General features: G+C 49.3%; 1 protein-coding gene across 2 annotated transcripts in view; it reads left to right on the top strand.

Moving 5' to 3' along the window:
- Window positions 1-5795: 5795 nt before the first annotated feature.
- The window catches only part of FBXL18 (F-box and leucine rich repeat protein 18), a 40975-nt gene continuing 23499 nt past the window's right edge, over window positions 5796-23271 (top strand). Inside the window, exons 1-5 of one of the 2 annotated variants that reach the window (XM_084818307.1) lie at window positions 5833-5946; window positions 7723-7824; window positions 8595-8795; window positions 10773-12322; window positions 15949-16167. In XM_084818307.1, coding sequence (XP_084674433.1) covers window positions 8634-8795; window positions 10773-12322; window positions 15949-16167 — 1931 coding nt within the window. In that variant the 5' untranslated portion in view covers window positions 5833-5946; window positions 7723-7824; window positions 8595-8633. Of the gene's footprint in view, window positions 5947-7722; window positions 7825-8594; window positions 8796-10772; window positions 12323-15948; window positions 16168-23271 lie in introns of both variants that reach the window. The other variant, XM_084818306.1, reaches the window with a different exon arrangement.

Genomic DNA, 23271 nt, shown 5'->3' with positions numbered 1-23271 from the left:
TTCCTCTGATGGCCTGGCTTTCAGTTTGGTGATGGAGGGGAGTGTATTTAATGCTGACACCTACGTGCTTCTATATTGGTGGATCGGCTTGAGTTCAGAGTTAAGGTTGCTACTGTCTTGTCTTGCAATTGTTGAACTGCAGGTACTGAAAGCTATCATTTTTGAGGTGGCTCTCGAGCAATGCAGTTGGGAGCATCTTATCCATCCCTACTTGGCAAAGCAGCTCACCAGCCCTTGCTCTGATTGCTGATAAACAATCGCAGTAGTGCTAGGTTCTACCAAATGAGCTCCAGAAGAGTGGCATAGGGAAGACGTGGTTGGAACCAGCGCAGACAACGGTGAGAAATGCTGAATGGACATAGTGGTGCTTGCTAGCTAGAGCGAGCACTTGTCTTTTCTCCTTAATGCGCTAATATTTCTTGGAAGAATAGGATCGCTTTTCTGGATCAGATATAAGGTCAACTGGGAGCCAGCCAAGATGTCTAGGAAGCCTAGAAGCAGCGTATGAAGTGACTGGCCTGATCCTATTGGTTTGTCCCCAGTGCCTAGTATTCAGATAGACTGCTCTGAAACGTGGAGGCTCTGATTGGCTACAACCTGCGTCTTGCTCTCCCCTAGTGGCAGTTGAACTCTTTCATGCGTTCAATCCACTTTCGGGGCTCTTATGGCTAACGTTCATTGGGGCCTTCCCTCTTTTCCCCCCTGATGTAACACATTTCACTAAATGGGAGACAGATGCTGATTTTTCTGAGTAGAGGGTGACTTACTTAATACATGTTTCCCTTCCGGGTGGCTTTGGCTGAACTCTCCTCTGTCTTTGCCTCCCTAGGCACTGGGTTTATTTTAGGCCACTTATTTTGCCCGGCAGAGTTTTGGGCTCTTACGGATGTGGGTGGACAGATGGGAGGGAGAAAATACCTCTTTGTTCTGACAAGATGTGATGGCCATTGTTTTAAATGTCCTTAAAGGGATTGGGCAAATTCATGCATGAGATGGGGTTGATTAATGATTACCGGTCATGACGATGGCTCTAGACAGAGGCAATATGTCATAGAATACCAGTGGACATGAGAGAGGTGTACAAAGGATGCCTGGTATGGAGAAAGTGGACAGGGAGACCCTCGTAATACCAGAACCCGGTGGGGTCCTCCCATCAAGCTGATTGGTGGGAGATTCAGGTTAGATGAAGGGAAGGACTTCTTCACACAGCAGAGTTAAACTATGGAATTCACTTCCACCAGATATGATGGCCACCAATTTGGATGGGTTTAAAAGGGGGCTGGAGGAATTCCTGGAGGAAGCCATCAGTGGCTACTAGTCCTGCTACTAGAGGCAGTCTGCCTATGCACACCAGTTCCTGGGGAACATGGGTGGGAGGGTGCTGTTGCCTGGGGAGTTCTGTGTTCCTACTTGTGACTTTCCCTCAGGCAGCTGGTTGGCCACTGTGTAAACAGAACGCTGGACTAGATGGACCCTTGGTCTCATCCAGCATGGCTCCTCTTATGTTCTTAGTTGTTGGGGGACCCAAAAGTGGCTTCTCAGAGATGGCTGGGGGGCCGCCGTAAGAAATGGGATCCTAGATGAGATCTATACTTTCGTCTGATCCAGTAGGCTGCTCATGTCCTTAAGAACATCAGGAGAGTTGTGCTGGATCAGCCCGAGAGTCTATCTAGTCCAGCATTCTGTTCGCACAGTGGCCAACCTGATGACCCAATGGGAAGCCCACAAGCAGGACATGGATGTAATAACACCCTCATGCGCCCCAGCAACTGGTGCTGAGAGGCATACGTCTTCTGGTACTGTAGGTAATATACAGCCATCAGGACTAGTAGCCATTGATAGCCTTCTCCACGAATTTGTCTAATTTCCTTTTAACTGTCCCAAGCTGGTGGTCATCGCTACATGAATGTGGTAGCGAATTCCATTGTTATAACTATCTGCCCTGACTCTCTTGTCATATCTTCACTGGGTGAGCCCGGTTTCTATTATTATGACAGAGGGAGAAAAACATCTCCTTATTCACTTTCTTCACACCACGCATAATTTTGTACACCTCTATCATGTTCCCCCTTACTCACCTTTCTTTCTAAGATAAAAAGCGCAAAATGTTGTAACTTTTCCTAATGTGGGAGTTGCTCCAGTGTCTTGATCGTTTTGGGTTGCCCTTTTAGCAAATTTTCTCTACGTCTCTAAGTTGAACCGAAGAAATAAGGATCTCATTCCGACTTGGAAGAGCTTACAGACTTTTAAATAACATGTTTGTTTGTTCCTTTTCTCCCCACACACCCAACCCGCCCTCCCTCCAGGTAAGCATATGATATTGGTGAAAGATTAAATGCATTAGCTATTTTCTCTGTTTTACAAAAAGAGACTAATCTTACCTTACAGGCCGCCTGCTGAACGAAGAATGCTGTGTAACAGAAAATAATATTTAAAGAATGAAATAGGCTGCTCCGCTACTACTGGTCACATTTGTCTTCCACCTCAAAAAGTGTCCTAGTTTTTTCTAGTGACGATCAAAAGAAGCAGAATGAAAGAAGTCCCCCCCCACCCCCCGCGTTTACACACTTCTTATAATACTAGATCTAGGTGTGGGGGAGTCATCTAATGAATTAGCAGCAGGTTTAGGGCAGACAGAAGAAAGTTCTTCACGGTAGTCACACAACACATAATTCATGTGGAATGTGTTGTTTGTTACCCTAGATGGTGATGGCCCTTAAATTAAGGTGGCCTCGGAAGGCGATTAGGCAAATCCACAGAGGATGCATCTCTCAATAGCTATTAGACATGATGGTTATTGGAACCTCCCAAGTTCAGATGCAGTTTAGCACCAAGTACCAGTTGCTAAGGTCCAGCAGTTTGGGAGAGAAGTTGCCATTTTGGTGGCCTTCTCAGAAGCTTCTGGTTGGCTAATGTGGGAAGCGGAATGCTGGACGACATTGATGTTTGATCCAGCAGGACTCTTGCTTACTGATGCAGGTGTGTGTCCACAGTACAATTCTACAGAAGCCCAAATAACCTGCAGAATGAATGTCATATTGGATCCAGAATTCCGTTTTGGGAGTATCTTTGCTTTTTGTACACGTGTTTGTTTATTTATTTATTTACATTTCTATGCCGCCCGATAGCCAAAGCTCTCTGGGCGGTTTGCAAAAGATTAAAATCTTAAAAGTACAATATAAAACATAATTTAAAAACCGTTTACAAAACAGTTAAAAGCACTCCACAATAATAATTAAAAAATCCCAGGACCAGCTAAAACCTTATCATATGCTGTCAAATGCCTGGGAATAGAGGAAAGATTTGGGGCACAATCCTATGCATGCTTAGACAGACAAAAGTCCTACAACTCCCAGCATGCCCCAGCCAGGCAGGCTTCATTGAGGAGAGTGTTCCACAGTTGGGACCACCACCGAAAAGGCCCTCTCCCTTGTTGCTATCCTGCGAACCTCCCCTGGAGGAGGAACCTAAAGGAGGGCCTCAGATGATGATCGTAGTGTACAGGTAGATTCAAGCTGGGATATGTGTATGTGTATATATGTATATGTATGTGCGTGTGCGTCTTATGATTAGAAAGTGTGCTTGTAATGCCTGGCAATGTCTCGGTTCCAGTCCATGAATTCATATAGGAACGACTTTGAAAGAGTATGATGGAGGAACTGTGTGAGGCCTTGCCCTCCACTGTGTAGTTAGCCCCAGTATGAACTGGGTCCTTTGTGTGAACGCCCAATTGTGCAGGAGTTTGGTTTGTGATTTCTCTCTCTAAAAACAAAACCTAAAAGTCACCCAAATTGGGCAGCTCATGACAATGGCCCAGTTCACGCTATCAGCATCGTGAAGGGGAGGCTCATGTTGAAGGAAATGGTTATGTTTAGCCTAGAGAAGACTGAGGGGGGTCGTGTGAGAGCTCTTCTAAGACCTGGAGGGTTGTCACACAGAGGAGGGCAAAGACTCATTTTCTTCTGTCCCAGATGGCAGCGCTACATCTGATGGGCCCAAGTTACAGGAAGGTAGGTTTCAGTTAAACATTAGGAGAAATGTCTTGATGGTAAGAGCCGTTTGACAAAGGAATCAGTTACCAAGAGGGGCTTTCCCTCATTTATTATTTATTTACAACATTTGTATAGCACTCCCCATTTGAAACAGATTCCGGAGCGGTGAACATAAGAGGTACAATATTTAAAAGGACAAAAGATTAAAACACCATATCAAAATTATTAAAACAGGATACCAATAAAAACTGTGGCTGGTCATTTAAGGAATGCTTACCGGAACAGAACTGTTTTCAGGAGGTGCCAGAAGCAACAAAGTGTTGGTGCCTGCCTGACCTTCAGGGGAAGGGAGTTCCAAAGAAATGGGGCCACCACACTGAAGGCTCTTCTCTGGGTGGACTCCAATTGGGCCATAGGCCCATGATGGAGGAGTTCAAGCAGCAGACCATTTAGGGGTGATCTGGCTCTGGATTTCCTGCATTGAGTAGCTGGGTGTGTGTGTGTGTGTGTGAGGTACACCCTTCCCCAATCCCATGTCCTCCAGATGAGTTGGACTACAACTCCCATCATCCTCAGCCAGCATGCAGACTGCCCCCGCTTGAGGGCAATTGCCCTCTCCCGATGTTTCTCCCCAACATATTGCATTTGGAGATTCCATTTGGCCATCATGACTAGTAGCCATTGATAGACTTGACCATGATTTTGTCTAATCACCTGTTAAAACTATCTCAGCTGGGGTCATCACCATCACGTAGTCCAGCATCCCATTTCCAGCTTGGGTTCGTACGCCAGCTATGACCCCACCTGGATAGCGACAGCCTGGCTTCACATGCCCTGGTAACCTTCCGGTTGTGTTACTGCAACCTGTTGTACGTGGGACTGCCCTTGAAGACTTCAGTTAGTACAAATACAGCAATTCGAGTACCAATGGAACTGGGTGTTATGGACATATTATTCCAGTACTGTACCATCTTTACTAGTTCCCAGTTCATTTCTGGGCCCCATTCAAGGGGCTGGTGTTAACTTATAAAACCCTTCACATCTTGTGGCCACAGTAAAGGACCATCACTTCTCATATGTTCCTGCCTGTGCCCTGAGATCATCCTCTGAAGTCCTGCTCTGAGTGCCCCTGCACTTTGAGATTTGGTGGGTGGCTACTTGCGAGTGGGCCTTTTCTGTTGTAGCCCCCAAATTGTGAAATGCCCTTCCCTAGAGAGGTCCACCTGGTGCTTACTGCATTGGTTTTGCGGAGCCAGGCAAAGACCTTATTTCCCCAGGCTTTTAAAAAGATTTTTTTTAAAAAAACTGCTGCTTATTTTATTTTGTCATGATCTGACATGTTTGATGCTGCATTTTAAAATCATTGGTTTCCAGGTTTCAGCCGCTTGGATATTGGTCTCTTTTAAATGGGGAATTTTTGTTACTGCTTTTCAAAATAATACTTCTTAATGTGTTTGTTTGTTTGTTTTATGTGGTTTTACCGTTAGTTTTATTCTCGCTTCCCCGAGAGCTTTGGCTAGAGGGCAACTCCTAAGCCGAATGAATGTAATGTATGGGAAACCTCCCTGCAGCCGGCGCCACTCCCAAGATGGCGGCCACGAAGCTATACTTGAGGGCGGAGCGGCGGAGCAAACAAGCCGCATCTGGCGATGCCGCCTTCAAGATGGCGGCCAGCGTGGGCCGTGAGGGCTTCGCGGGGGGAGGGGGTCGCTCCCAAGATGGCGCCGTCGGCCTCTCCCAAAATGGCGGCGCCGAAAGGCGTCCCCAAGCCGCGAAGCGAGTGAGGGCGGAAGTGAGGTCAGCAGTGCGCCGGAAACGCCGCAGTGGTCCTGTGCCGGCTGGGAAGAAGCCGTGTGAGAAGAGAAGGTTTGCGAGAGCATCTTTGGCTCGCTGGTGCAGAAGCGGGCGCGGAGGCCGAGGCTGAGGCCGGCGGACCATGGCCTGCCCCGGAGAGGTAAACGCCGCCGCCACCCCCCCAAGCCCTTGGTTTCCATGGCAACCACGGCCTTCGCTCCTTTCTCCCCCCTCCTCCCCGCTTCATACGTATCCCCGCGTGCCCACAGCAACGGCTCCAGCCATCTTCACGCCCCACAGGCCGCGCTTTGCTTCGTGCGTGTTGAACGTGTGAACCCGCCATGTCCCGTGTCAGGGTAAGCAGAGTAGCGTGTACTCTGCTTGGCGGCGCAGCAGCAACTCCCCGGGGCCACAGGCGGAGAGGGGCCTCCCGCCATCGTTGCTCACGCTGTTCCTTTGGGCTGGAGGAGATGCCAGGGATGGGGCCTGGGGCCCCGTCCCCCGGCTAAGGGCCCTCTCCAGCAGGAAGGCTTCCTTATGCCTTTGCTGCATCTAGCCCAGAACCGTCTTGCGCCGACCGGCGGCGGCAGCAATCCAAGTTCACAGGCTGGGGGGCTTTTGTAGCTCTGCTTCCAGAAGCCCTCCTAACCCGAGACGTGGAGGGTTGTTTGTTTATTTATTTACTACATTTCTGTACCTCTCTATAGCTGAGGCTCTTCGGGCGGTTCGCAACAATTAAAACCATAAAATACAGTATAAAAATTGAAGTATAAAATTACAGTATAAAATGAAGTAAAAAACAGAATAACACCTCGCAGGCAGGCAGAGGTTTAAAACACAATAACAGATTTAAAACAGGTCTCCTGAGATTGAACTTTCTTCTCCAGCAGTGAGCACTCTCCACTCAACAACCATTAACTCTCCAACATTCAGCTTGGGACCTTCTCCGTGGGAAGTAGATGCTTCACCACCAAAGCTGTGCCCCTTCCTTTAGGTCTTACTTGAGATGCTGCCTGAGCATGTGTCATCCCCCGCACCTCCGCTAGCAAACTTAACCATTACAGGGGTGCAGCAACTCAGGCCTGGGGTCTCTGTCTGGACCTCTGAGGTCCCCCAGAAGGCCCAGGCCCCTTTCCCCTGGCTGCTGCTCGTTTGGTGGTTTCCTGGGTTTTGTGCAGTTTTTTTACCCATTCTAAAAGGTTGACATGCCTCTCCTAAGGCTCAGTTACTGGCACAAAGAGCATTAAGCTGCAGTACCCTTGTATTTTTGGCCCCGCTCCTTTGGCCCCACCTACCACTGGAATGCGGCCCCTGAGAGCTTCCCCGAAATGGAATCTGGCCCTTGGGATGAAAGAGGTTCAACACCCCTGTTATAGGAGGATCCATCTACTTCTCACCACTGCCCCCCCCTTTCATCTTGCTTGTATTTATATCTATCACTTTCATCCAATGCTGTGGTTTTGCCCATGTTTTTCTTCCCTGTCACTCCTCTTTACACCCTCTGCCCCAATTCCTAAGCGTGTACCATCTCATATCTTCTTTTCCCACCTCTAGACCCTTTGCATTTTCTCTCAAGGGCTTCTTTCTATTTACCCACACACACACACACATGCGCACACATATATCGGGCCTCCGCTGATTCAGGTTCACCACCCAGCCTTCCCCAAGTTGGAAGTGCTTCAGGCTAGGTGCCTTTTCCTAGACTGCCCTTTCCCAGGATGCAACAGCCAGGTGCTCTCACTCTGGGGCTGGTTCTCACATGGTTGTATATCACCTGACATCTCAGTGCCTGATGGTTCACTGCTGACATGTGATGTTAGCTCTTTTGAGAAGTGTTGTGTTTGGGGAGATAAGAGCGCTTTGTTGTAATGGCTGATTCACATATGCAAGATGTCAGTTGAAGGTCATTGCAGGGTGTATTTTTTTTTTTTCTAAGCCTACGATATCTCGTAGTAGTGTGGAGAAAAATATAACACATCATTCACATGTTGAAGGCAGACGATGGTAACTGTGCAATCCTGTGGATGTCTACTCAGAAGTAAGTCTCATGGAGTTCAATGGTACTTAACTCCTTAGTAAATGCGTATAGGATTATGGCCTAAGAAACAGGATGGAAGGGAGTGTTGCCCTTCCAAAGTGGGAACTGAGCCCTATTGTACTCAGTGGAGCTTGCTCATGAAATGATGTAGTATTGGGCTGTAAATAACGTAGGGGTTAGAAGCCTTCATTAAAAATTATTGTCAGGGTCCTTAGGAGGCTGATTTTGCACTGATGCATCTGTGCTGTGTGGCACATACAGCCGAAACATCGGAGCCTTTTCTTCCATGAGCAGTAAAGTCCTGTAATACAATTAATTAAATCAAACGCCATCAAATTAGTGTGGTTGTCCTGGGGTCCCAATCTGATGCTACAGGGTTCTCCAGATGTCCCCTTTCCCTTTTCCCTCAACCACTGACCATTGGGTGGTTTCCTAGCTTTTGTGCAGTTTTCTCCCATTCTGAAAGGTTGAAATGCCTCTCCTAAAGCTTACTTACTGGGTGGAAGAGCATGGTATTATATGCCCCTCCCTTTTTCCCTTTGGCTGCACTCACCACCAGAATGTGGCCCCTGAGAACAACTCTGAAATTGAATTCAGCCCTTCGGCTGAAAGAGGTTCAACACTCCTGCCACGGAGCATAGTTTGGAAGCACACATGTAAACTTATAAAATATTGCTGTCTTTATGGATTGGATCTTTTTAGTAACCTTTCAAAACTGTTTCTTTTAGAGCTTCTGAGCGCTGTTGCCTTATCTCCCTCTCTCCTTGCAGGAAGTAACAAGCGAGGAGAGCGGGGAGGAGAGCGACAGCATGAACTTAATGGAGTTCTCAGATGAGATCCTCTTGCACATCCTGAGATACACTCCGATCTCGGATCTGGTCCTGAATGTCCGGAGTGTCTGCCGGAAACTTTCTGTCCTTAGTGTTGACAAGAGCCTCACCCACACCGTGATCCTACATAAGGACTATCAGGTGAGGAGGAGCTGTGAGGCAGTTGCAGAAGCAGGATGGAGCTGGTTGACTTGTGTCTTCCGAAATACTGCATCTTATTTAAAGGTTTCCTTGTTGTGCACTGGGGTGCGGGGGTGGGGTGAGAGGAAATTAGGATTTTAAGTGAAAGGGCACTACTGTGAAGGTGCTTCCTGTTTTGGGGGGAGGCAGGGGAGAATTCCCTTACTTTGTCCTTTATTCTGGCTTCCAAAGGGGTGGGAATTTTGCAGCACTTGTTTTCCACTATTGCTATGTTCTGGCAGAGAGAGAGGCAGAGAGAGAGAACTCTGTAGTCTGGTGCTTCTCAGCATTGTCCTCAACCCATCCTCAGGCACTCTCTCAAACTCTCTTCCCCTCTGACTGTTTCCCTTTTATTTTATTATGTTTTTATTTATTTTGTTTCTATACCGCCCAATAGCTGAAGCTCTCTGGGTGGTTGACAACAATTTTTTAATACCCTAAGCCAGGACTGGCCAGTGTCTTTCATCAGTCTTAGGGGCCGGATTCTCCCTGACCCAGCTGCTTGGAGGCCGAACCACCTCCCCTGAAACATACACGCAATGACATCCTCCTACCTTCTGCAAGACAATCTGGTCTCCCAGGCTGAAGCCACTGGAATGCGCTGCTCTCAGCTTGAAAGAAGAGGCTGTTTCGGAGGAAGAGGTCTCTGGAGTGCCCTCTCCTCTCACGCTGGAAGGAATTCTGGCTTCTCCCTTCCTGGGCTAACAGCTGTGTTTGAGGTGCTGCTTCTAAACAGCTCCTCAGCCCTTTGGGCTCTCAGAGAGACATTCTGGAGGCCTCTGTGCCACCGCAGAAGTCCTGAGGGCAGGGGTGGGGAACATGTGGCCCTCCAGATGTTCTTGGTCCGCCAACTCCCATCAGCCCTAGCCAGCAGTGAGGGATGATGGGAGTTGCAGCAGCCCAACAACACTTGAAGGGTTGCACATTCCCCAGCCCGGCCTTCGGCTATGTGTGTCTGTTCCCAGACGAAGAAGGAAGAGGCGCCGCCAGTAGGCTCAGGAATGGCGTGCCACTTTTGGGTGCACTTGCGTAGCAGAAGTGGGCAGAAGGTAGATCTCCAAATGTTTTGGACTTCAACTCCCAGAAGCCCCTGCCAGCATGGCTGCTGGTCAGGAATGCTGGGAGTTGATGTCCAAACCATCTGGAGGTTTACTTTCTGCCCACCCCAGCCATATATTGTGTCCCGTGCTGCTTGGAAGTTCTCGCTTAATGTGTTCAAATGAGGGACATGCAATGAACAGTGCCAGGTGTCCGTACTAAGACGCAGTGTAATTTAGACACCGTTATAACAGGAGTGGGTAATGTCTGGCCCTCCAGATGTTTTGGCCTAGAACTTCCATCAGCCCTAGTCAGCACAACCAGTGGTGAGGGATAATAGGTGCTGTAGGCTGAAATGTCTAGAGGGCCACAAGTTGTCCACCCTGCCTTATAACTAGTGATGAGGAATACATAGCAGACCGCCTTCCCTTATATATACCCAGGTGACATCTGAGATCATTGGCGGGGCCTTGCTGGTCATTCAGAAATGGAAACAATGTCACCACGAAGAACCTCCACAGTGGGCCTTCTCTGTAGAGGCACCCTCCCTCTGGAAAACACTCCCCCATGCAATTCAGGAGGCAGAAAATGTGGCATCTTTCATGCGCCTCCTAAAACCGCACCTTTTCACCCAGGCTTTCCCTGGGTTGTAACCGCTGTTGGGTTTTGCTTTTACATGCTACTTTTAAAGACTTACATTAGGTGTTGTGTTTTATGGTTTTAATTGTTGTGAACTGCCCAGAGAGCCTTGGTTGTTGGGGAGTATGTAAATGAAATAATACATACATACATACATAACAATGGGAGTTGTAGACCAAAACATCTGGAGGGCCACCGGTTGTCCACCCCTGCCTAATAAGGACTGCTCAGGTTGTTTTTCCTGTGGCTGTTTCAATGCAGGTGGACAAAGACAAGGCGAAGCAGCTCATGAGAGAAATAGGCAAAGAGATTCACGAGCTGAACATGACTGGCTGCTATTGGTTGCCTGGCTCCACCATTGACCACGTGGTCTGCTGCAAGAACCTGGTGAAGCTGAACTTGTCCGGCTGCCGCCTCACCTCCCTCCGCCTCTCGAAGATGCTGTCCGCCTTGCAGCACCTGCACTCGCTGGCCATCGATGTGAACCCGGGCTTTGACGCCTCCCACTTGAGCAGCGAGTGCAAAGCCACGCTGAGCCGCGTGCAGGAGCTCAAGCAGACGCTTTACACGCCTTCCTACGGGGTGGTGCCTTGTTGCAGCAGCCTCGAGAAACTCCTCTTGTACTTTGAGATCCTCGACCGGTCACGAGAGGGTTTGATCATCTCCGGCCAGCTGATGGTGGGCGAGAGCAACGTGCCCCACTACCAGAACCTCCGGGTCTTCTATGCTCGGCTGGCTCCTGGACCGGTCAACCAGGAGGTGGTGAGGCTCTATTTGGCGGTGCTGAGTGATCGGACGCCCGAGAAGCTGCACGCCTTCCTCATCTCCGCCCCCGGTGGCTTCGCTCAGAGCTGTGCCGTGAAAAACCTCTTGGACTCCATGGCCAGGAATGTGACGTTGGACGCCTTGCAGCTCCCCAAGTCCTGGATGAACGGCTCCAGCCTCCTCCAGCACTTGAAGTTCAGCAACCCGTTCTACTTCAGCTTCAGCCGCTGCAGCTTATCGGGCAGCCAGCTGGTTCAGAGGGTCCTGAACGGTGGCAAGGACCTTCGCAGCTTGGTGGGCTTGAACCTGAGCGGCTGCATCCACTGCCTGTCTCCGGACTCGGCGCTGCGGAAGGCGGAGGACGATATTGACAGCGTCATCGCGGAGACCCTCGTGGCCTCCTGCTGCAACCTGCGGCACCTGAACCTCTCAGCCGCCCACCACCACAGCTCCGATGGCTTGGGCAAGCACTTGTGCCAGCTGCTGGCTCGCCTGAAACGCCTCCTCTCTCTGGCCTTGCCCGTCTGTGCCGTCGCGGATGTTTCTGCAGTGACTGCCGACAAGCCGTCTGTGCAGCCGGTGACCAGCGCAGCCTCCCAAGGCTTTGGGAAAAAAGTCCGGATTGGGGTGCAGACCTACCCCAGGAACTGCCTTGAGCAGGGCTCTTCCAAGCCCCAATCCTCTATGTTCTGGACTCTCCTGGAAAGCCTTCCCTTCCTGGAGCGGCTGGAGCTGATTGGGTCCAGCTTTTCCTCGGCCATGCCTAGGAACGAGCCAGCCATCCGGAACTCGCTGCCCCCCTGTGGCCGGGCACAGCTCGTGGGCGACGCGGAAGTGGCGGCCATCAGCCAGCTCGCCTTCCTGCAGAGCCTCACGCTGGCCCAGTTGCCCAATATCCTCACAGGCTCTGGGCTGGTGAGCATTGGGGCCCAGTGCCAGCGCTTGCGGGCACTCTCGCTGGCCAACCTGGGCCTGATGGGCAAAGTGATGTATATGCCGGCCCTCCTGGACATGCTGAAGCACTGCAGATGTTTGCGAGACCTCAGGTGAGGATGCCGGGCTTGGCCTTCCTGTTGCTTTTAGGAACAGAGGAAGCAGCCTCATACTGAGTCAGACCATTGGCTCGTCTAGCCCAGTGTTATCGACACTGACTGGCAGCAGCTCTCTGGGCTTTCAGGCAGGAGTTTTGCCAGCCCAGCAGGAGAAGCTGGGCATTGAACCTGGGACCCTCTGCATGCAAAGCAAGTGCTCTGTCACACTGAGCTATGGTCCCTCCCTCGAGGGTGGGGAGCCTCTTCCAGCCCAAGGGCTGTGTTCAATTATGTGGACGTTCTCAGGGTTGCATTCCAGTGGTGGGTGTAGCCAAAGGCAAGCGGGTGGGGCCAGAACGCCAGCATGCCATAGCTTAAAGCTCTTACTGACAGTAACTGGGCCTTAGGAGGGGTGTTTCAACCTTTTAGAATAAGGGGAAAATGCACATAACCTGGGAAACCGCCAAGTGAGTGGTGGTCAGGAGAAAGGGGTCAGAGCCATCTGGAAACCCTGCGGGGACGAATTGGGACCCTGAGCCTGACTTTTCCCAGCCCTGCTTTTCCTGGTTTGGGGGTAGAGATGATCCGATTCTTGAATTGTCCCAGTATCATTGCAATCTATCCCACTGTGGCAGGGAGAAAACCCTGGAAGCGACGGCTTCCTTTCCCCCTGCCCGGTGAGATCGTGTTGGCCATCTTGGTTTTGAGCTGGTAGGTTTTGACACACAAGTGGATCATCCTCCCTGGCCAAGGCGAGTTGTGCCTCCAGCAGCAGCAGCACATGTTTTTCTGTGAAATAGGAGGGGGGCCTACGGTTCAGTGGTAGAGCACCTGCTTTGCAGTTTCCAGGTTCAGTCCCTGGCAACATCAGTTAAAAACGTCTTGAGCAGCAGTGCTGGGAATGACCCTCTTTGCCTGACGCCCCAGAAAACGACTGCCAGTCAGAGCAGTAGGCAATCTGAGGTAGGTCAGGAGTAGGCGACCTGTTGCTTTTCAGACATTGTGGACTACAGCTCCCATAATCCCTGCTCATTAACCACACAGGCTGGGCCTTGTGGGAGTTGTAGCCCAGAACATCTGGTGAGGACCAGGTTGCGGCCCTCTGAGTTAGATAGACCAGTCGTCTGGCTTAGCATTAAGTGTAAAGCAGCTTCGTATGTGTGCACGTCGAGGAAGATTGCAAAAGAAGCTGATCAGGAGAAGCTGGCAGGAAAAGGAGGGAAAAAAGGAAGCAATGGGCAGACATGGTTAAATGTTCAGTTTAAATAAAAAGCAGTCAACCGGTCGAAGAGTTTCTAGTTGAGCCATTGACTGAAATGATGATAAGCCAGCAGCGGATGGGGTCACCCCTTCTTCCTTATAGGGTTATTGTGAGGATAAAGTGGAAAAGAGAAGAACCATGTAAGTCTACATGGGTTCCTTGCAAGAGGATATAATTAAGAAAGAAAGAAAGAAAGAAAGAAAGAAAGAAGCCTTAAAGAAAATCAGACCAGCATGTCCATAACTCTCAAACCCACCAATGAAAAATGGACACCCACTGATTAATCCCCAGGGGGTCAGTTGATTAATCTGCAGATTCCAGCTCGCAGCCCCTGTTGGTTTTGTTTGCTTTGGCATAGAAGTGCCCCAGGCTGCGACTTACATTGGGGTTGATGCTATCGACTACATTTTCCTTCATTTGTTCTGGAAGTTTAGTGCATGCTCTTAAAACTCGACATGGCAGCATTTTGAATGAGGACATCTGCCTATGGCTACTGGTAGTCAGCACCCTCAAAATCTGAACTTGTTTGCGAGGGGCAACCTGGCTCATTCTTACATGAGCTCCTAAAACCCCGGGGAAAAGGAGGCCACATTTTCCTGCTCCCAGACCACCAGTGAGGCATCCATTCATCCCCACTACTGCTCTCCCTGCTTCCCCAGTCACTTCCCAGCTCTGCCCTCTGGGCCCTTAGGAAGCTCATCCTTTGGGGTCAAATGAACACAGCCCAGGCAACACAGGAATTTCTGGGGCCTCTATGTTATGGGCTTTCCTTTTCTGGTGCCCCTAAAATAACTCGGTGCCCTGTGCAGGAAAATGTATTTTCCGGTGCAAAATAAGAGGATGGATTCAAAGTGGATCCTGGGTGGTGACTGGGGATTGCTTCTGCCCATTTCATTTAGCTGCATAAAGCTTCTTTTTTTTTTAACTGTTCGTGGAAATGCTAAGCAGTGAAATTGTCTGGGCAAAGATTGTATTTACAGAGGATAATAAAGCAACAGTGTCATCTTGCGGACTGGGTAGTGTATTGCAGTTGTGTATTCACAACTGGCTGTTGTTGGGTGTAACTTAAGGCACAATCCTATCTATGCATGTTTAGACAGAAAAAAGTCCCGCAACTCTGTCTGAACGTGCATAGGATTGCGCCCTTAATGTATTCTTTCTGCCTTTGAAACCCTCGCTGGCTACATGATTGTATGGATTATGGAGCCCAACCCTGGCTACTTGCATCCCTGTGTGGTGCATGACTGCATGTGAAAAATGTTTATGCTGCACTCCTGACTTATGCAGGCCAGGCACAGAGCCCCCCCTGCACTGTTGCCGTATTACTATCCATGGCACTATTTCTGTGGCACTTGAGTAAGGAGTTCCTCCTTCACTTTCCCTTCCCTCTCCTTGGAACTCAGCAGAGCAACTGGGAGCTCAGCGTTTGGGATCTGTGATGTGGTACCAAATTCCAAATAAGCCCACCCAAATTACTAGTTCTCTCACGTGTAAATTCTTATTTGTGGCATATATATTTATTTATAGCTTTTTGTTTACCCCACCCTTTAGCCAAAATGCCTGCCAATGTGGCTTACAAAGATAAGAAATAAGATAGTCCCCTCCCCACAAGTTTACAATCCAAAAGACATGGCACAAAAGGAAAGGGGATTGGGAGGGAAAAAAGCAAATTCAGGCACCAGATTCTTAGTTGCAAAGTTCAGCAGGTCATGGGCACAGCGGAAGCGCTGCTGCTTCCTCTCCCTCTGATGGCTTCAGCAGTAATGGGTGGTGGCAGGAGGGAGGGGCGCTCTAGCGCTGTAACCAGGCATGATGGACAGATGTCTGACTGCTGCTTCCTCTCCTTCTGATGGACTCAACTGTTGGTAGCAGGAAGATGTCCTGAGAGGACGGTGGGAGGAGAGAAAAACCCCTAAGCACATCACTTTCACACTCATTCCTGCTTGGTTGCCTGGAGCCAATTCTTTCTTAATCCAGGCAACCAGGCGTGTAGCTCTTCAGAAGCAGTGCCAGTTATGGGACCATTGAGTATATTATGCCAGGCTCTCCAGCCTTGTCTCAGGTTGCCCCGTCAGCATCCTAGTTTGGAAGCTCAGGGTCTTAGAGCATTGTCATGGGTGTGGAAAGATGAAGTGATGGTTGCACCTTCCCATCATTGGTTTTAACTTTCCAGTCGCTTCCTTTGCAAAGATGACTTCGACAATTTCAGTAGAAAGCAGACAATGAGTCCTGTGTCATGTCACTCCCCCCGCCCCCCTGGCTGGCTTTGCAAAATTTTAATCTTCCTTCCTTCCTTGCAGAGCCCCTCAAAATGCTGTGTCTCGCTTCCTTGAAAGACACAGGCATGCATCCTTTGGTTGATCCCTGTCTTCTCTTGCAGGCTCGAACAGCCCTACTTCAATGCCAGCGCTCAGTTCTTCCAGGCCTTGAGCCACTGTTCTTCCCTGCAGCGCCTTTGCATCATCTCTCGGAGCGGGACCCTGCAGTCGGACGCCGTGATGTTGTTCATGACTGCTTGCCATGAGGTCATCATGTGCCACATGTTTACAGGGGAATCTCTCACAGTTTGCAAAACCCTCGAACAGTCCCTGATACGGAGGTGAGTGCAGGCAGGAGATCACATCCTCAGGTTCTCCACACCACCCCTGCTTCCTCCTACACTGTTAATATGGCAATGATTTGTTCTTTTAAGGCTATGATCGCTATAGCCAATGGGCAGTATCCAATGTAAATTAAGGAGGGAGAAATGGGCAGTATCCAGTCAGACGCTAGCATGAATTTAAATTACATTGGGCTAGCAAGAAGGACAGCTTTTCTGGGGAATCCCATCATGCCAGCTAATGCCATTTGCATTGCGCTAGAGGTCCCTTCTGCTAGCACAACGTGGTTTATGTTAGCACTAGCATCCCTTTGAATACTGTCCATTTCTCCCTTCTTGGCTGAGACATCATGATTTGGCTCAGAATAGAGGGGAGAGAAGTGTGAGAACTGAAGTGCCTCGGCTTCCTCTTTGGGCCAACTTTAGTGAAGTCAGTTGTCTTTCTCTCTGCTCTCAGATATGCTAAGTTGGGGACGGGCAGAAGGTAGATCAGGTTCTCCTGGTAGATCTGAGTGATTTGCAGTAGATCAGCAAAAATCTCCTAACTCCCAGTTGTTCTAAAAGTAACAATTTTTAGGCCCAAATTAGAATCCCTGACCTGTAGTAATTCAGAGGTAGATTTATATTTGGGCATGCAAGTTATCCCAGTGAGGCTGTTTGCATAACACACTAACCCACACTCAGTGTCTGAGTGTGGATTGTTGTTGAACTATGTGTTGTTGAACCATGGGTTAGTGTGTTGTCTGAGCCCAGGACCTTTTCTGCAGGGTGGCTTGTTAACCATGTACTGTGGCTTGTTAACCACCCTGAACAACCCAACAACAAACCATGGGTTCTCACAGTGGCTTGTTCGAGGAAAAATAAGCCACACTGCATCATTAACAAACCGCCCTGCAGAAAATGTCCTGGGTTCAGACAACAAGCGAACCCACGGTTCAGCAAACAGCCTATGGTTCAATAACAACCCACACTCAACCACTGAGTGTGGGTTAGCATGTTGTGCAAACCCAGTCAGTGTGTGGCTCGTGGGGTTCAGGAGGCCATTGGCTATATCCTGTGAGCCGCCCTTTTGCATCTGCTCTAGTTGAGTAGACTTTGGGGGTTCCAGTGAAAAACAAAGTAGGACAAGCCTCAGGTCTGCCCTCTCCTGTGCTAAGAGGGCATGGTGGTGCTTTTGCCCTCAAATCCTCCCCTGTTTTCTGAGCCTGGCAGAGCAGCAAAGAACCACTGCCAGGTTTGTTTGGGGTGAACAGAACAGTGTTGTGAGCCTGGTTCCAGCCTCGGGCTGCCGATTGACTCTCTCTTGGCTAAATGGTCAGGAGAAGAAATCAACCACGTGTCTTATTTTTCAAGATAGTTATAAATGCACATCCTTGTCTCATACAAAAACATAACGGTTTTGCACAGTCAACAATACAAATCCCAGGAACTGCTAAAAATCTCATATGCTGTCAAATGCCTGGGAGGAGAGGAAAGTTATCCTGGTGCCAGAAAGATGACAATGTTGGCTCCAAGTGGACCTTGCTGGGGAGATTGTTCCATAATTGGGGGACCACCACTGAGAAGGCCCTCTCCTGGTTGCCACCCTCCAATCTCCCTGGTTGCCACCCATTATAAAAGGGCCTTAGATGTCAATGGTAGTGTACAGTAGGTTCATCCTGGGAGAGGCGCGCGGCCAGGTATTGCAGTCCCAAGCTGGGTAAGAGCTTCATAGGTCTAAGACAGCCAGCGCAAGTGGGCCAGAATCGGCGTGACATGTTCAGACCATTTGGTCCCCACTATCAATCTGGTTGCCACATTTTGCACAACCTGCAGTCTTGGGCAACTGGTGCGCTCTTAGCTTCATAGGGTTGTGATAGAATGCTACAGCATTGCCCTGAGCTTCTTGGGAGGAAGGGTGGGGATACAGCCTTGGAGAGAGAGAACTTTAAAAAGGTGAAGAGGTGCCGTTAAACTCAGATGACAACTTGTTCCCCTTCGCTCAATAACCAGGGAGGTGTTGAATGTTGTTTAGTCTCACAGTTGTTGAACTCCGACCTCTCTGAATGCGTTTTCTGCGTTTGTTGGTCAAGGCTTTATATGTCCCTGTGCATTTACAAGGTATTTTTTCCCCCACTTTATACTTTCATGGCCAAGATAGTTACAACAGCATTGCATTACACATGACCACGCTTTGGATGACACCCCTCCTGATGCCTCTTCCGCCCCACCCCAGTGCATGCGAATGATGGGCGGAATAGACACCATGGAGAAGGGGCAGGCCCTTGTCTGAGGCAGTGAAAACCTTGGGAGAGGAACTACTTGGGTGTCACTCGATTCCAGAAATCTTAGTCGTATGAGTTTGTCACATAATTGACCGATTCAATCTGCATTATTTCGCATATGAGAAAAAAATAGTTCTTCTAAAGCAGTGGTGGGGAGCGTGTGACCCTGCAGATGTGATGGGCTCCCATCAGCCTTAGCTAGTATAGCCAGTGGTGGGGGACGATGGGGGTTTCTGTCCCAACAACATATAGAAAGCTGTATAGTCCCTATCCTTGTTTTAAAGAAAAAAGCTGACCATGGTTGCAATCCTATATCTACTTACCTGGGAAAGGGGCTAATGAACTCAGTGGGACTTATTTCTTATTATGCATGCATAGGATGGCACTGTGAATTTTTAGATGCATCACAGTAGGCACCATCGTAGCTGAGGCATTCCCCCTTCGCACACAGAATGCCTCTTCCAAGGTGATGCTTGCCATTTCCTGTTGCCCAGTTAATTCAGCTTTGCAGGGAGCAATCCTATTGAGATCGATGGTCGCCTCTGAGCCCAGGGGCGACCTCCTATCCAGTGCAGGCTGGGAGGAGTGGTGAGGGGCGGATTTCCTCCTCACTCCCCCCACCCTGCTTTTGTGGCTAGACAGCCGATTTTGGCTGTCCAGCCACGGGACCTCAGGGTGCTGGAAGCGGCGTCTGGACAACACAGAGGATGTATTGTACTAGCATTTCTGACCTCCCCAGCCTGCCCCCGGGAATGCCCCGTTTTCGCTGCTCCACGCTGCTCTTACGAGCACAGTGCGAAGTGCGGATCTGCACTGCCTACAAGGCAGCATGGGTGCTGGTGGGGGTCGGTTCTCTGGGAACCAACTTTGGAGCGCGGGCTCCGAGGTCAGTTCCCGGGAACCGGCCTATCCTATGGCCATCTAGCTGCTGAGTAGCAGCCATAGGATGGCACCCTTAATTGCTTAAACCATGAGTCCTCGGTGTGGCATCCGTGGGGACTTCCAGTGGTGCCTAGGAAGTCCTCCGCTCCCTCCCCGCTTCAAACATTTATTTTTAATTAAAACACCTTGAAAAACATTTGGGTGCCAGGTTCTTCCTCTTCCTGAACCAGCTGCTGATCCTTCGGCAGGCAGGAAGAGAAAGAAAGACTTGCTTCCTGGCCCTGCCCCATCTTCCTCTGCCCACACAGACCTTTCCACTCTGACCTCTTTCTCTCTCCGCTCCCAGTGTCTAGCCTCGCTATTTCTCTCCCCCACTCCCTTTGGGAGTGGCTGAGCCTGGGGTCGAGATAGGGAAAACTTTTTCTTTCCTTTTGGTGCTGGGAGCATTTTCCTTTCCTTTGGGGCTAGGGAAGGGTTTAGGATGAGCAGAGCAGAGCAGTCCTATGTAGGCCTACTCAGAAGTAACTCCTATGGAGTTCCATGTAAGCACGCATAGAATTGCAACCTTAAAAGGATATTTTGTTGTGTCTCTGTGGGGGTCAAATATGTGGATTGGCTTCACGTGCAGACCCTTCCTCTGCTTGTAATTTTTGTGAACCGCCTAGAGAGCTTCGGCTATTGAGCGGTATAGAAATGAAATGAATAAATAAATAAATAAATAAATTGTGCTCCGTTTCTTAAGTGAATTACTTGTCTTTTGACTAGCCAGGCCCCCACGGCAGCCATTATGTGACTAGCCACCTTCTCCGTAGGAGCCATTTGGGGAAACAGCAGTTTCTCAAATTCCCAAGCATTGCCCAAGGGTCCAAAAAGGTTGGGAACCCGTGGCTTAAACTACCACTGACTGTGGCAGGGAACCTGTGGCCCGCTGCTCCCATCATCCTTGACCATTGGCCGTGCTCGCTGAGGCTGATGGGAGCTGAAATATAGCAGAGTCTGGAAGGCTGCACAGTCCCCTCCCCTGACGAAATTGGTTAATTGCTGCAGGGTTGAGAGCCTAATAAAATAACAGATTCTGAGGACTGAAAGAACTGTTGCAGTGTAGTTAGTGGCTATCGGACCGAACTGAGAATCAGTAAGGAACGCCCCCCCCCCACACACACACACATGCAGAATGTCTGAGATGACTAGTTGTGTGGCAGCATTGTGCCTCTTAGCTTTGGCACTCTCTGGTTGTGCTGATTTACCTTGCAGGGTTGTTGTGGGGATTACTTCAGTTACGTTCACGCAGAGCTTTGGAATGCTTTGGGAAAGGGTTGTATAAATATGAAATATTACAATTATATCCTGGCGAACCTTGGGGCGCCTTAATCTGCTTGAGAGGAAACGCTGCCTGCAGAACTGCATCTTTCAGCATCATGCTGCGCTTGGCATTGCAGCAGTTGGGAAACTTGCCAAGACAAGGGCTGTTAAACTCCCCATGATGTCAGTGGAATTCTTTTTAACAGACCCCTCTTCTATGTCTTAATTGAATTCATCTATGGGGATTTTTTCCCATAAGAACCAGAAATTCCTTCTCCAGTTTTCTCATTCTCTGCCTGTCCAATATCTCATAACTGCGCTGAGCTAAACATTAATATCCTTTTTCCTGTGCTGGCTTGCGCTCACCAGCAAGCAGATCGCAGCTGTTTTCTCCCATCTCATACAGGCATTCCTCCTTCCTCTGTTTTCCCACCTCTGTCTCTTTTTTTTAATGGTGGTGGGGGGGGGGGTTGCACAAGCAAAGTAATATTTTCCCCCCTTGGCCCTACTGTATTTCCCTTTGCTTCACATTGTCCAAATGGTAGTATGAAAGAGAGATGCGGGGGTGGGGAGAAGAAAAACATAAGAAGAGACCAGCTAGATCAGACAAATCCATCTAGCCTGGCATTCTGTCCTCCAGCTGCGGCCAGCTAGATATCTCTGGCCAGCTAACAAGTGGAGGCATGACGGTGATCGCAATCCCCATGGTTGTTCGGTCATCGGAGACAGGCTGCCTTAATTTAGCATCTGTGGATAGCAGCGCTTGGTAGAGTCATCCTCTGTGAACTTGCTTGCTCCCCCACTTTTTAAAAAAGCAACCTGTGCGGGTAGCCATCGTCACAGCTTGTGGTAGTGAGTTCCATAGATCAGCCGTGTGTGTGTGTTTTTTTAAGCACTTTCCTGGTAGCTGTAAGTGACGAGGAATCTCATGCAGGAAAGTGAGTGGGCAAGATCCTTTCCTAGCCCTACTTGGAGATTTGGGAATTGAACCTGGGACTTTCTGCATGCAAAGCAGGTGCTCAGATACAGCTACACGGCCTCTCCCTGTACTATCCTGCTGGGGTCTGGTGGAAGAGGGGTGGAATGCTCTGTTCCTTCTCTGTGCCTGGCATAGGAGTGCAGTGGACTGTTGAAGGAGGCACAGAGCTCTCTGTCCCTCCTCTACTAGACTGCAGCAGGCTAGTACAGGCAGAGGCCATAGCTCAGTGCTCAAGGACCTGCTCTGCAAGCAGAAAGTCCCAGGTTCGATCTCCAGCATCTCCAGGTAGGGCTAGGAAAGAATCCTGCCTGAAACCCAGAGAGCTGCTGACAGTCAGTATCGACAATACTGGGTTAGATGGACCAATGGTCTGAGTATAAGGCTGCTTCCATTGTTCCTAGCAAAACTTTTTGCAGGCTTCTAACTTCTGTGGGCTTATTTCCAAGGCTGCCATAAAATTGGCAAAGCATACATAAAAACAGCCCTGCTGAATCTGACCAAAGGCCAGTCTAGTCCAGCGTTCTGTTCATACAGTGGCCAACCAGCTGCTTGCGGGAAGCCCACAAGAGGTGTCATGAAGTACTTCCTTTTACTTGCAGATCAACTTCAGTGGGTGATCCTGAGAGCTAGCATTGTGAGAGAGCGGGGGATAAAGTTGTGTTTGTCCGCTTGCTCCATGCTTCTGATAACTTTATAAACTTCTATCAAGTCCTTTCTCCCCCACTCTACCTTCCTTTCTCCATCTCTCAACACCCAGTAACTTTATAGGAAGTAGCTAACAAACAGTGTAGAAACTGGCAATAGTTTTGGATTTTAATCTGCTCTCCAGGCGTCTCCCCTGCTCCCCATCCATTCTCCGGCCTTGTATTTTCAACGGGGGACATTCATTTGAGAGCAACTGCTTCTGCTTATGGTTTCTCTACCTTGCCATCATCATATATTGTCATTGTTGGCCTTGGGACTGGTTGTGATGCTGTGAAAGATTGCAACTTCAAAAGGAAAGCCAGGCAGTGGGAGCACATTTTCAGCCAAGCTGCGGAGGTCTTTGTCCCGACTGGAGGTCAGTCACCCTGGTGGTGCCCTTGTTGGCTGCTCTTCTTCCTGGGGCTGGCATCTGAATGGCAGCTGCCTGTCCTTCTGGACATCTTTCTGCAAGGCCCATATGATAGGGTGTATTTTGTCTGCTGAGAGCAGGGCCTCCAAAAGTTAAGTGTGTATCTATCTGCATGTGTGTGTTTTATGTGTTTCTTATTCACATATGTGCCATACCCTTCCTCCAAGGAGCCCACACTCATTGTGTTTAAATTGCATGTGGCTTTTCTGTTGAGAATGGCATTCAAGGCAGCTTACCAACAATTCATTAAAAACAACATCCTGCATTATCTGGTTTGATCCGCAGTATCTCCAGGTAGGGCTAAGAAAAAATCCTTCCTGAAACCCTAGAGAGCCACTGTTGCCAGTCAGTGTTGACAATACTGGATTAGATGGACCAAGGGTCTGGCTCGGTAGAAGGCAGCTTCCTATGTAATTTGCAGAGGGAAATGGCATATTGCTGGCACAGTTCCTCATACCTCTGCAAGCAAAGGGGCTAGAAACTCCCTTCCTTCCTTCCTTCCTTCCTTCCTTCCTTCCTTCCTTCCTTCCTTCCGCACTTATTATATTTCTCCTTTTTCTGAA

Source organism: Heloderma suspectum, chromosome 12, assembly GCF_057233095.1.
Source record: "Heloderma suspectum isolate Gila_16-S chromosome 12, 16-S_ref, whole genome shotgun sequence".
Taxonomy (NCBI): domain Eukaryota; kingdom Metazoa; phylum Chordata; class Lepidosauria; order Squamata; family Helodermatidae; genus Heloderma; species Heloderma suspectum.
This window is presented reverse-complemented; position numbering and strand designations above follow the sequence as displayed.